The sequence below is a fragment of the Ammospiza nelsoni genome, chromosome 9 (genome assembly GCF_027579445.1).
Source record: "Ammospiza nelsoni isolate bAmmNel1 chromosome 9, bAmmNel1.pri, whole genome shotgun sequence".
Lineage (NCBI taxonomy): Eukaryota > Metazoa > Chordata > Aves > Passeriformes > Passerellidae > Ammospiza > Ammospiza nelsoni.
The window spans coordinates 15934364-15946666 of record NC_080641.1 but is presented as its reverse complement, the minus strand read 5'-3'; the positions used below and the strand labels follow the sequence as shown (position 1 = coordinate 15946666).

At 39.0% G+C, this 12303-nt stretch overlaps 1 protein-coding gene across 1 annotated transcript in view; it reads left to right on the top strand.

Moving 5' to 3' along the window:
• The window catches only part of NTNG1 (netrin G1), a 148240-nt gene extending 136694 nt beyond the window's left edge, over positions 1-11546 (top strand). The window contains exon 10 of the mRNA XM_059478691.1: positions 10338-11546. Coding sequence (XP_059334674.1) covers positions 10338-10582 — 245 coding nt within the window. The 3' untranslated portion in view covers positions 10583-11546. The remainder of the gene's footprint in view (positions 1-10337) is intronic.
• Positions 11547-12303: the final 757 nt, after the last annotated feature.

Below are 12303 nucleotides of genomic sequence, written 5' to 3'. Positions count from 1 at the left end.
ACATCTTTCAGACATTTTTGTTGAACTGTGTGATAAATCAGTTTTTTAGATGTTTTCAGGTAAAAAAACACTGGCTAAGACTGTGACATTGGTTACACTTGGCAAAACACTGCAGAAAAACTGGTGTGCCTGAAGAAGATTGCATTGGAAAGAGAGGCACTGTTATCTGGGGTTTCCCATCTAATGGTTGCTCTGTCATGAAGATAAATGCACAATGATAACCCCAAGCAAGTCTGTGTGCAGCAATAAATATTGTTGATGAAAACTAGCATGAAGCAACTAATAGCTTTAATTATTTGATACATTAATTTATTCGTTCTTATTTTTGCAGAGCGCTACATGCCAGCTGTTTGAATCATCTTATTGGTATTCTGATGAAAAGAGTGGAAAAGTAAAGCATTGCACCAATTAAAATCCCTCTCACAAGAGAGCATGTTATCATCTGGTATATCTCAGACAGGAATTAGGATATAAAAATTTGCCTGTTGAATTAATTTTTTAATTTTAATGTCATACAAAAATAGACAACAGGTAATATTTTTATAGGTCAGGTGAAGCAGAGTGGATAAAAGATTTGCATATCTTTACTGTGTACCTTATGTATGAATATGAAGCAGCAGAAGTTCTGATAGGTGAGATTAGAAGGAGATACAATACACAACATTGGTATTTGAGATTGCATAAGATGATTAAATACTGACAATCACATATGACAATTGGACAAGATTGCATAGTCCTTTTTTAAACTACATAGTTTAGAAACCTTTTTAAAGCTGACTGTCAGCAAACTCCCCTGGAAACAATAATCAACTCTGCTGTTGCATTTATCTAATCAGCAGTGCAATGTAATAAATAGAGCAGGAATTCACAGGACCTGCATCATTCCCTCCTTTTGTTTGCACAGGCAAGCAAAAGGAGGGAACTCATTGGACTTTCCTTGGCATCAACTTCCCCATTGTTCACTAGCAATAAGAAGTTTTACTCTGAATAGCTTTGACACCTATAGGGAAGTGTTTTTATCCCCATTCTAAAGCTGGCTCAGCAAAAGCACTCTGCAGCATTTCATTCACACTCAAAACAATAAATCAATGTAGATTCATTCAGAAAGATCTCCTGATTCACAGCATTGTTACTTGAACAAAAAACCCCATCCCTCACTTCATACATGTTGTAGGAATTATGCAAATCTTTTACCTTTGTCTTTGCATTGTAACCAATGTTCACACAAATTCAGAATGTTCATCTCCTGAGAGATTCTACACCATTAACTTTACACACTGGTGCTTTTGTATCCTGTAGGAGAACACTGTCCTGATATCTTAAACCTTTCTTTTGGCAAATGCACACGGAAGGAATATATAATGACATATGGATACAAAGTTGACTTTACCTTTCCTTGTGGTCACTGCAAAAGAGCTGATCAGTCACATTTCCATTTAGTTACATACCCATCCCACTTTAATACCCTTGATAATGACTGCAGTGCAGTTAAAGATTGTTGGTGCTTCCATTACAAATGCTGGGTTTATGTAGTTTAGAAGTTGATCATAACATATATTTCCAGTAGGTGTTTTTTCTCAATTGTTCAAAAGCTCCCATGCAATTGGCTTTCAGACAAATGAAAGCCAAATGCGAGAAGAAAGTTTGTAACTTTCAAATTATTTTAGATTACAAATTACTTTAGGATAGCAGTAATTATTAATAGAAGCCACCAACAACACATTCTGTCACTCTCTTTTATCCCTTCCCTAAAAAAATTTAGGGAAACGCTTACTAAAATTATTCTAATCCCCTAAATCATTGGGGAAGTATTTTCAGTTGTGATTATCTTGCCTTTGGTTTTGCTGCCAAATACAGTAACAAGTGTTTGGGGCTATTTAATAGATTTTCAAAGCCTTCAGTGTAGTGTTCACTGGGAAGAATAGCCAAAAGAGAAACTATTTTCTCTGCAAACAAAGACAAATTCTTTGCATTCTTTTGTGCCCATAACATTATTCCAAATCAAACACCTTAGCAGCCAAGGATGCAGGAACATTCAGCCTTTTATATAATTCATAATCATGTATTTGAATTGCTGACCTTCGCAAGATCCTGCTTTGGTTTGTTTTCCAGACTTTCTCCTGTGGTTTCGTGCTCTGTAAAAGCAATACTTGTTGCAGGTCTGTTTCATAATTCTTGGGAAAATCAAGTTCCAAGAAAATCCCGTTGTTGCACATGAAGCAGAAAATGCTCCTGTGCAGGCAAGGTCACCCTGCCAGCCCTTTGGACAGGACTGAGGTGGCCACAGATGTCTCAGGAGGAACAGCAGCTGGGCGCTCCCAAATGAGCCCAGAGCAGGACAGGAGGGGTGAGGACAGCAGGACAGGAGTTTCCCTGCACACAGCCCCCCAGGCCAGGGCAGCAGAGCAGCTCCAGCTGCAACCACGGGGTCAGGTACAGCCTGCAGGGCTCAGCTGGAGCTCAAATGGGAATCTGCAGCAGGCAGAGGCTGCCAGCAGAGCAGGGCCCAGGAGCCCCTGGCAGCACTGCTCCCCAGTTACAGCCCCCCAGTTACAGCCCCCAGAGCCCCTGGCAGCACTGCTCCCCAGTTACAGCCCCCAGAGCCCCTGGCAGCACTGCTCCCCAGTTACAGCCCCCAGAGCCCCTGGCAGCACTGCTCCCCAGTTACAGCCCCCAGAGCCCCTGGCAGCACTGCTCCTCAGTTACAGCCCCCCAGAGCCCCTGGCAGCACTGCTCCCCAGTTACAGCCCCCCAGTTACAGCCCCTGGCAGCACTGCTCCCCAGTTACAGCCCCCAGAGCCCCTGGCAGCACTACTCCCCAGTTACAGCCCCCCAGTTACAGCCCCTGGCAGCACTGCTCCTCAGTTACAGCCCCCCAGTTACAGCCCCTGGCAGCACTGCTCCCCAGTTACAGCTCCCCAGTTACAGCCCCCAGAGCCCCTGGCAGCACTGCTCCCCAGTTACAGCCCCCCAGTTACAGCCCCTGGCAGCACTGCTCCCCAGTTACAGCCCCCAGAGCCCCTGGACACACCTGCCAGCTCCATGTACATGTCTGAAGTGACTTCTGGAAAGCCAATGGCGGTAGCTGCTTGTATTTAGGGAACCAAATCCCATCCCCCAATTCATAAGGCCTTTTGTTGACTTCATCTTTTGCATCTGAGCACTTTTTGTGCTTAACTAGTTTTACTGATAGTGGTTACATCTAAACCCTGCCCTTGCTGTTGGCAATAGAAAAAAATAAACAAAAAAACCAACAACAACTCTGAAGTTATAACTGCTTCTTTTCCTAGTTAAGGGAAGAGAAGACAGGTCATGTAAGAATGTTCATTTTTCTCCAGGCAGAGAGGAGTAATGGCACTGCAGCTTCCAGCTTTGTAAGTGAAATATGAATGATAGGGGCATGTAGTCCCTTCTGAGCAACTAAAGCTGATATGTAGTTTATTGCTCTCCTGAGATTACCCTAAAGTATGATCAGGGTCATACCAATTCCGTGGTGCTCCTTTATAAGCAAAGCAATAAAAAGAATAGGGAAATTTTTCTTCCCCCCACTTTGGGAATCATCCTCTTTTGTACAAGTATGAAATTGGAACCATCAAAATCAGAAAACCACAAGGTTAAATCATTCATTTCCTGAAACCATGGAAGATTGAAAGGTATTAGTTCAACTATAATTCTTAGATAACTAAATCTGGATTTGTTTTCATCCATCTTAATACACAATTGTGTAGTTTTACCAAAGCTACTATGGCTATCATGTATGAGTATCAATTCCAAAATTCAGTTTTTCCTCGTGTCCTTTGAAACAGGTTAGATGTATTTCTTCTCATAATTCTTTATTAATTAAACCCAAGGATTTTAGATTAAGAATAGAGATGAAAAATGAGAAAGCACAGACACAACCTGTGAAAAACAGTAACTTGCTATCTCTGCTATCCTCATACCATGATTAAAACCCCCCACATATTCTGTACAGGATTTTGCACTTTCAGTGGTGAGAGATAATCAACTAAGCTTACCCATGTGGATGCTAGGATAAATTACTGCCTATCTGTAGGAGAGAGGAATCACCATCCATTCTCTGGCTGTGTGCTGGGCAGAACTCTGAGTAATAGCTACATTTTCTTGTAGAAACTCTGAAGACTTCACCTGCAATTTGATTAGAACTGGCTTGGCTTTGAACTGCCTGTTGTGCAGAAAAAAACAGAAATTACATGTAGGCAAACAATCTAAAAATTCTACTGGAAATTTTCAGTGAACACAGTATCTCCATTACTCCCCTATTCATTTACTCTCTGATAACTCAATAAAAGTGGTTTGATAAAAAATCAAGTGCCATTTCAATTGTGTTTCTAACAGGCATTTCTAAGACAAGTCAAGATGGAGATGTCTGCCTTTAGAAACGACTCTCGCTTGGTCAATGTTTATTTCCTTGTATTGCTGGCAGTATAATTAATCACAACATTGTTTCAACTTTGCACCAGAGATCTTTGTATTAATGTTTGTCATTTTGTGACCATAATTTTGACACAGTAAGATATGCTTTAGGCTTGTACTTGTCTGCAGTGATTTATTTTGTCTTAGCTTAAGAATGTGCTTTGGTAGAGAAGTGCAAACCAGTTTTATTTTCATGCTATCAAAATCATCTGCCTTGTCGTGATAGTATCCTAAGATAGTTTTACTACTACAACAAATGATGAATTAGTGTCACTTCCAAGCAAAGAAATTATTATGAATATCTCATTTATAAGAACAGTAGCTGTTTTTCATATCAGGTATGTTTGTGGATTCAAAGCACTGAACAAGTCTGATCAACACTGACACATATTCACAGTAGTAAAACATTTTAAAGCCATTTGGCAGTAATGTAAACAGTAACAATAAATTAAATTCTAAACATTGGAATAAAATAAGTAAAATGAGTCCTTCTAATTGGAAGACAGGCAGGGGAAGAAATCTCAGTGACAAAGGCTTCATCTCAGTTATTACTTATTGGTTAGTCAAATGAGTAAGGTACTTAAGCTATAAAAACCTGAAGTATTGTCATGTTCTGTGCAACACGAACTGTAAGAGCAGCAGCTGTAACCTTTCAGGAGAAGTCTGACTACTGTTTTCCCCATGCCCTTATATCCTCTTACCTGACATCTGTGCTACATGGGTGAAATCTCATAAGTCAGTGGAATTCCATGTAGACGTATTCAACACACAGCAATTATATATTGTATTATTATATACAATTATATATTGTATTTTCAGGATTTTTTGCCAAATACTGAAGGTATTCATTGCTGACTGTGGCAATTTGAAATATTTTGATTGCAGTCACTTATGTTCAACTGGAACATGCAACTGGGTACAATTGAAAAGAATTTGACACCTTTACATTCAAATGAGACTAAGTCTTTTGCATTCCTCAATTCCATTTCTGCCTATTTGACAATTTGTGGTGAAAATGTTGCTAATACTGTCACAACTGCAGAGGTTTTCTAGCTATATATGTATGTGCAGATGCTCACATTCTCATCAGGCATACACACAAGCTTCATTCACTGCAATTTCTTTTATATGTTGAGATTGTTTTTACCATTTATTGATTAAATGATCACAGATTTAGAGAATAATGCATGTTAGTTACAGGCTCCTCATAGTATTCACAGGAACTAATTCTGCATTTGACAAGAAATCGCTTGTGCTTGGCCTGGATTTACTGTACTTATTTATGCAGTGAGATGAAACCTCCCAATTTTTTCATGGCATTTCAATGTGCTGTTCAGGGTCTATATATAGACAGCCACTGCTTATGTTGGAGCTACCTATAAACATCATTACTGAAAACATGGGTTTCACTATCTGGGTTTTTACTCACTTATGCACAGACAGAATATTCTGTTAGCATGTGAAATCTTCCTCATTCATGAGTTCAAGTAATATTCTTTACTAAATAGGAAGTACCAAGGCTACAAATGCATTAGAGAAAAAAACAGACAAGAATAATTTCTTTAGCATGAGACCTGCATGCTCTCAAAATTATGAACAATGGATGGAATCCAAGGTCAAAAATTCAGTGGTGCTAGTAACAAAAACCACTGACAAACAGTATGGAAAATTCACTGCAGCAGAAGTCAGGACAAAGCTTGCATCAGTGCTTTAGAAAAGACAAATATGTTGTGTAATATATTCAAAGCTGTCAACCCAGCAAACCTGTCCAGGGACTGTGATACTCATGATCTGGGAGACAAAAAGGAGGAAAGTGAAGGGATGGTTTTAAAAAGAGAGAGAGGGAGAGAGAAGTCTGTAACAAATGATGTGACAAAAGGCGCACACTGAAGGAAAATAGTGATAGAAGCAAATGTAGGAAACATTGTTTGAAATTTAAGTCTTAAGAGTTCAAGAAAGGAAGCAAGGACCTATCATAAAAACTTTTCTTTAAAAACATTAATGATCTTTATGTTGTTCCCACAAAGAAAATTTCATCATAAATCCATATTTTGATGCAGAAAGAGAATACAATCAAAAAAATGTGTCAATAGCCTATCCCACCTGAACAAGATGCTGCTGTCAGCAAGCTGTACAAAAATTAACGTAGCACAAAGAAAGGTAGAAATGTTATCTTCCCTCTTGGATGGTCTTTAGGAAAGACAGGAGTGTAGAAGAAACTGTATTTAAGCTCTGTAGCACCTTGTTGTTCTGTCTGGGCAGCAGACAGAACCTAAGGCCCTCGGCATGTGCTCTGCAGCTGCCCAGACACAGCAACAGAAGGTCCTCAAGCCGAGAGCACACGGCTGTGCCAGGTGCCCCCCCAGACTGAAGAGAGCAATCCCTGCATTTCTTCTTCTCTGTCTCTGTTGCTGCCTCAGAACTAAAATCAGCCAGAGCTGTCTAACTCTTTTCTTTCAAGAAGCTGCAAAGATATTAAAGTTGAGTTTTGGAGAGACTCGGGAATTTTCATGTATTATTCAGATTTGAACATTTAAGAGGAAAGTAGTAATTTGTCAAACAGCTGTGTTACTCACAATATTTCATTTAATTCCCAATATAAATTCTGTGAAACACTAGCACATTTATGGCAGGCTAAGACTATCCCTTGAGCTGGCTCAAAGATGGATATTTTCCCTTGTTTTCCTTTTTTGTTCCATTCCCAAATTCATTAACATTGCAATTAAAGATCAAGAATAGTTTGTGCATAGCACATATAGCAAAGCATGTTGTGCCTTCCTTTCTGTCTTCTTTGTGAAGTGTTTTAAGGATCCTATAACTGAACCATAGTTAGATTGCAAATTGATGAATTATGAGAATAATTTTAAAACCATTTTCTTTCGTTTACTTTAAATATTTCACTTCATGCAGTAGCACAGATCTGGAGACTGTGCTCAGAAACATCCCTCAAAAAGGCCTGCAAAGCTCTCCAAAACAAATGAGATTCCTGTTTTGGTTTATAAGTGACCCGTTTGGTGTTCTGGCTTCTAAGTAAGGAGGATCTGCCAGCAAATCCACAGCTAGTTCAGCCACACAGGTCTTAACAGTCTACAATGTGATGACTTCAGAATTAAGTCTTTTACTTGTGTCACTTCTCCATGTTTCATTCTTTGGTCAGAACTTGGTATCTGATGCCATTCAGATAATCATTAGTCAATACTAAAGTTTTCAAAGTAATCATGACCATACTTTCGGAAAGGTTAAAATGGTATTAGAGTGGGTCAGAATAAAGACAAAAGAAAATTGGCAAAAAATAATGGGATTTCATAACATTTCCAGATTTTTTGCATATAATTTCCAGCTCACAGTTGCTATCTGCATGATACATATATGTGCATACATGTCTGTGTGCAAGAGAAAGAGAAGCACAAAATTAGGAAAGCTGTGACAATACAAGATCAACAATTCCAGAATTTTCAGCTATTTTGCTGAGACAATAAAACCTACCTGCATTCCTGTGGGCAAACATTTAAAACATTCATATAAGAATAACTATGAAGCTTTTGATCCATCCCTTTTTTAAGCACATGTCAAAAACTTCCTAATGAGAAAGAAATGGTCTGATTTAGAAATCAGCATCTATAACATTGTATCCAGAATTTTGTAGATGGCAGAATTTTGTGTCAGGCAGAACAGCCAGCACAGAGCAAAGTACCTCTTCAGCCCCTCATCTCCACTCACCTACAACTATAGACCAGATCTGGGCTAAGGATCTCTTCAAATAACAGGCTGTAGTATGCAAAATAAATTTTGAAATAGGAAAGATATTTGTTTTATAATACATTTTAAAAAATATGGTTTACTTCATGCTTGAGAAAATTTGGATAAATTATTCCAGGCAAAATGTGAAGTGAATCATCTCCTCTGCTGGTTAAGAAGTGGCATTTAGTGAACTGTTGAGTCCCACTGAGTTTGTCAAGGCAAACAAGGATGTGTATTGATGGGACAGATATTTCACAATTTTCACTGCCTAAACTGTAGGAAGCATCCCAGCAATGAGTAGTCCAGAACATGCAGCTCCAGTAGCTGTACCATCAGATAAAGTACTTTGATTTTGCATATTAAGATGACTAAATATATATAATCTAAATAATAAAGTCAGCTTCAAAGATACATACCCTCAGTTATAAGAGATTTAATGCAAATATTGACTGTATTAAAATACAGTTAATTTTTTCTGCCTGTTACCATGGTATTTTTTGGGTTGTTAATCTCATCACATTTATTTGATGGGGACTTACTGTTTCTTACACATTTTTTCTAAAGTATGAGTAGAACATTAAAATTCAGACATAGAATCATCGACAAAATGTGTTGTTGTACCTTAATATTCAATTTTTTCCATTGCAATTCAGAAACTGGACAACAGTATTAAATCCATAGCTCTTAGTAAAAACCTTTGACTGCTAAAGGACTCAGTAAAAAAAAATATTGATTTACTGGTCCCTCTTAATTGCATCTACAAATTTCCAACATATTGCATTATTTGGCCCACTTGGGTGCAGAACATCAGAAAGCAGCTATTGGAGAGACCTTCTAGGGTGAGAAAATTATTTTTCTGAAAGCAAGCCAGGACACATAAGATTACCAGTGAGGTTAGTGGTGCACAAAATTGTGCAGATTTATGTAGAACTACACCGCTTAAGAACCTGGACTATTTCATTTGTAATTCTCATTATATTTGGACTGCTTTTAAAAGTAATTAAATTAATAATTGCAAAACTGTACTTCTTTGTAGCAATAAACAGTAATGTTTAAGATAAAATTAACAATAATTTCTCTATTCTGAATTATTTAGAGCATTTTAGGCTAAGGTATACATAAATATTACATGATGTTGAATCTGCTTCTTACTCCAATAATCTCTTCCCTAATTCTCCAAGTTAAAGCTTTTATGTTACCTTCTACCTACATCATAGGTGTAAGTTCTTTACTAAAATTGCCTCGCTGTGGAAGGCAGGGCTGTAATCCAACACATATCATACTAGTGATAGCATCTGAAATAAAACACAGATTGACACATTTAATTAGTATGTTGCTCATACCTCTGCATTGTCACTCATGAAATATTTGATTTCGTATTAAGCAGTACAAAGTAAAGCTGTCAGCTTTTCAAATACTATAATATTATGCATGTCTAAAAGTTTTGCCTGTATTATTGTCTCCTAACTCCCTTGTCAAATCTGATTTCTGAAGTTATTATCAGGCTACAATATCTAAGATATCTGAGATAGCTTTAAGGTGCCATGTACCAAAGCAGCAAATCTAATTAGAATGAAATATTTGATCTATAATGGAAATAACGTTATCTTTTATTTCCACATGTCTGTACCCTATAATCCCCATCCAACAGCATGCTGAATTTCCTGCCTGTGCTTGCCTTATTTTTTTGCACAATTTTTTCAGATCACTAATACATGTAGTTCTTGATTATAAAACCTTCCCTCTCATGCAGATCTTTTTACTTCAGCAAAGCCACATTGCATTTTTAACCACTGTTCGTGGTTTCCAAAAGCTCTAGACACATTGTCCCTTTCATATAGCACACACCACCTAGTTCCAGTTCAGTAATAACGATGCAGACATTAGCACAAGGCACGTATTAAAATTCTTATTATTTCATTATTAAATAGTCCTTCATATAAAATTAATCAATACTTTAGTCAGTGGTGTTAAGTGAATTCGATGGTTTTCCAAGAATACAGTCTTTTAGGGGAAAAAAAAGAATCCTAGTATTTGAAAAAGCAGAGTCCCTTATATATTCAGGAAGAGGAGGGAAGTGGAGCCTCAGTTCTGGTGAATTTCTGCTGAAAACAAACTTACGCTGCTCTCTGTTCTGTCCCCCTTCCCCCGGTGTCTTGCAGCGAACGTGTGTGACAATGAGCTCCTGCACTGCCAGAACGGCGGGACCTGCATCAACAACGTGCGGTGCCAGTGCCCGCCGGCCTACACGGGCATCCTGTGCGAGAAGCTGCGCTGCGAGCGGGAGCCGGGCGGCTGCGGCGGCCGCAGCTCGGCCCCGGGCCGGGCGGGAGCGGGGCCCGGCCCGCGGCTCCTCCTGCTGCCGCTGCTGGCGCTGCTCGCGGCCCGCCCGCCCCGGGGCTGCTGAGGCCGCGCCGCGGGCCTCACACCCGGACTGTGCACGGCCCCTGGCCGCGGGAACGGGACAGAACCCCGGCGTTCGCCACTGGAATCCCTAAAGGAAAAACACCGTCAAAATAACCACACAAACTAGGAAGGCCGAACTGAACTAAGCCATATCACTCAGTCACGGACAGGGCTGCGAGCGGACACTGCTCCCCTCTGCCTCCAGACACGCTGGCAGCCGCCTGCTCTGTCAGATCGATCGGCTGCGGGACTGACATGGCTTTGACAGCCCAGAACCCCAACGACACCCGCTGCTCCTCTGGTGCGCTCCTGTACGTCCGCCCGGTGTGTGGACTGACCAAACCAAGGCATTCTTTGCTGTCAGTGCATTGTGGGTATAAGGAAATCTGTAAAAGCTGCCATATTGGCCTGCTTCAGTCCCCGAATCCTTTCCAACCTGTGCTTTAGTGAACGTTGCTCTGTAACCCTTGTTGGTTGAAAGATTTCTTTGTCTGATGTTAGTGATGCACATGTGTAACAGCCCCCTCAATACAACTCGAGCCAGTCATATCCTTGTATACCTTAGCAGCACTGCATCAGTAAGATGCTGTGTTCACCTACTGTACAAGAGTGGCTATAGGACAAAAAGTGTATTTATCCTTTTGTATTCAAATGAAGTTATTTTTCTTGAAATAATGTACAATGTAGATTTTTTGTATTATTGCCTATTTGTGTTACCAGCCAATTTATTAATGTATTTAATTCTAATCAGGTAAGAGAAAACTATTACTTTTTATTTAGTCCTTTTCTTTTTCCTTTCATTTAATTGTGCAGAGATTTCTCTGTATGGGCAACGTGCTGGCATCAAAGAATATCAGTTTACATATATAACAAGTGTAATAAGATTCCACCAAAGGACATTATAAATGTTTTCTTGTTGCTTTAACACTGGAAAATTTCAAAGAATAAAAATTCCTGCATAAACAGTTCCAGGATGACTTACTGCTCTTTCTTAAGGCCTTTTTAGAAAGCAAACAAACAAAAAAAGTTTATGGTTTTACCATTCAGTATCTGGAGGAAACCCAGATTTCAAAGTGGAAATTACATCACAGCAATCTAATCTAGCTTTAATTTTACTACTGTTACTTTGTGAACTTAAAATGTTAAGGGCATCATTTGCTCGAGGAAGATTTCATCAAATCTGAACCTTGAAAAAGCTCTGAAAAGTTCGCATCTTTGTTCTCTCAATTAATCACATACATTAAATTCCAAAACTAAATTCTAATATCATAGAAGCTGGTCTTTAATTCATACCTTTTTTGTGGACTCTGGCAATAAGCAGATAGATCTACAGCTTACATTATTTCTCCAAAAGCTTCATTAAAAAAGATATGTTTATATATGTACTAGTCTGCTTAAGAAACTGCAAAAACAGCAGCAATCACAAATAAGCACCAAGATTTAACTTTTAATAAAGTCAGATTTAATATTTAGAAAGACTGTCAAAATATACAGCAGCGAGTAGATAAAAAGTGCTGCTCCAGCAAATAAAGTTTGTTTCAAGTATCGCCCAAGGTGTAATAAATTCTTGTTACTGCCTTTTATTAGGCCAATTACTGAGTGTGACAGAAAAGAATAGCAAGACTAGAGAGGCAAGCCAAAACCACAGCAGTGTTTCAAAGTCCTGGGAAAAAAAAAAATTCTAAAGGTAGCAGGACTGTGTGAATTCATTTCCTGGCAATT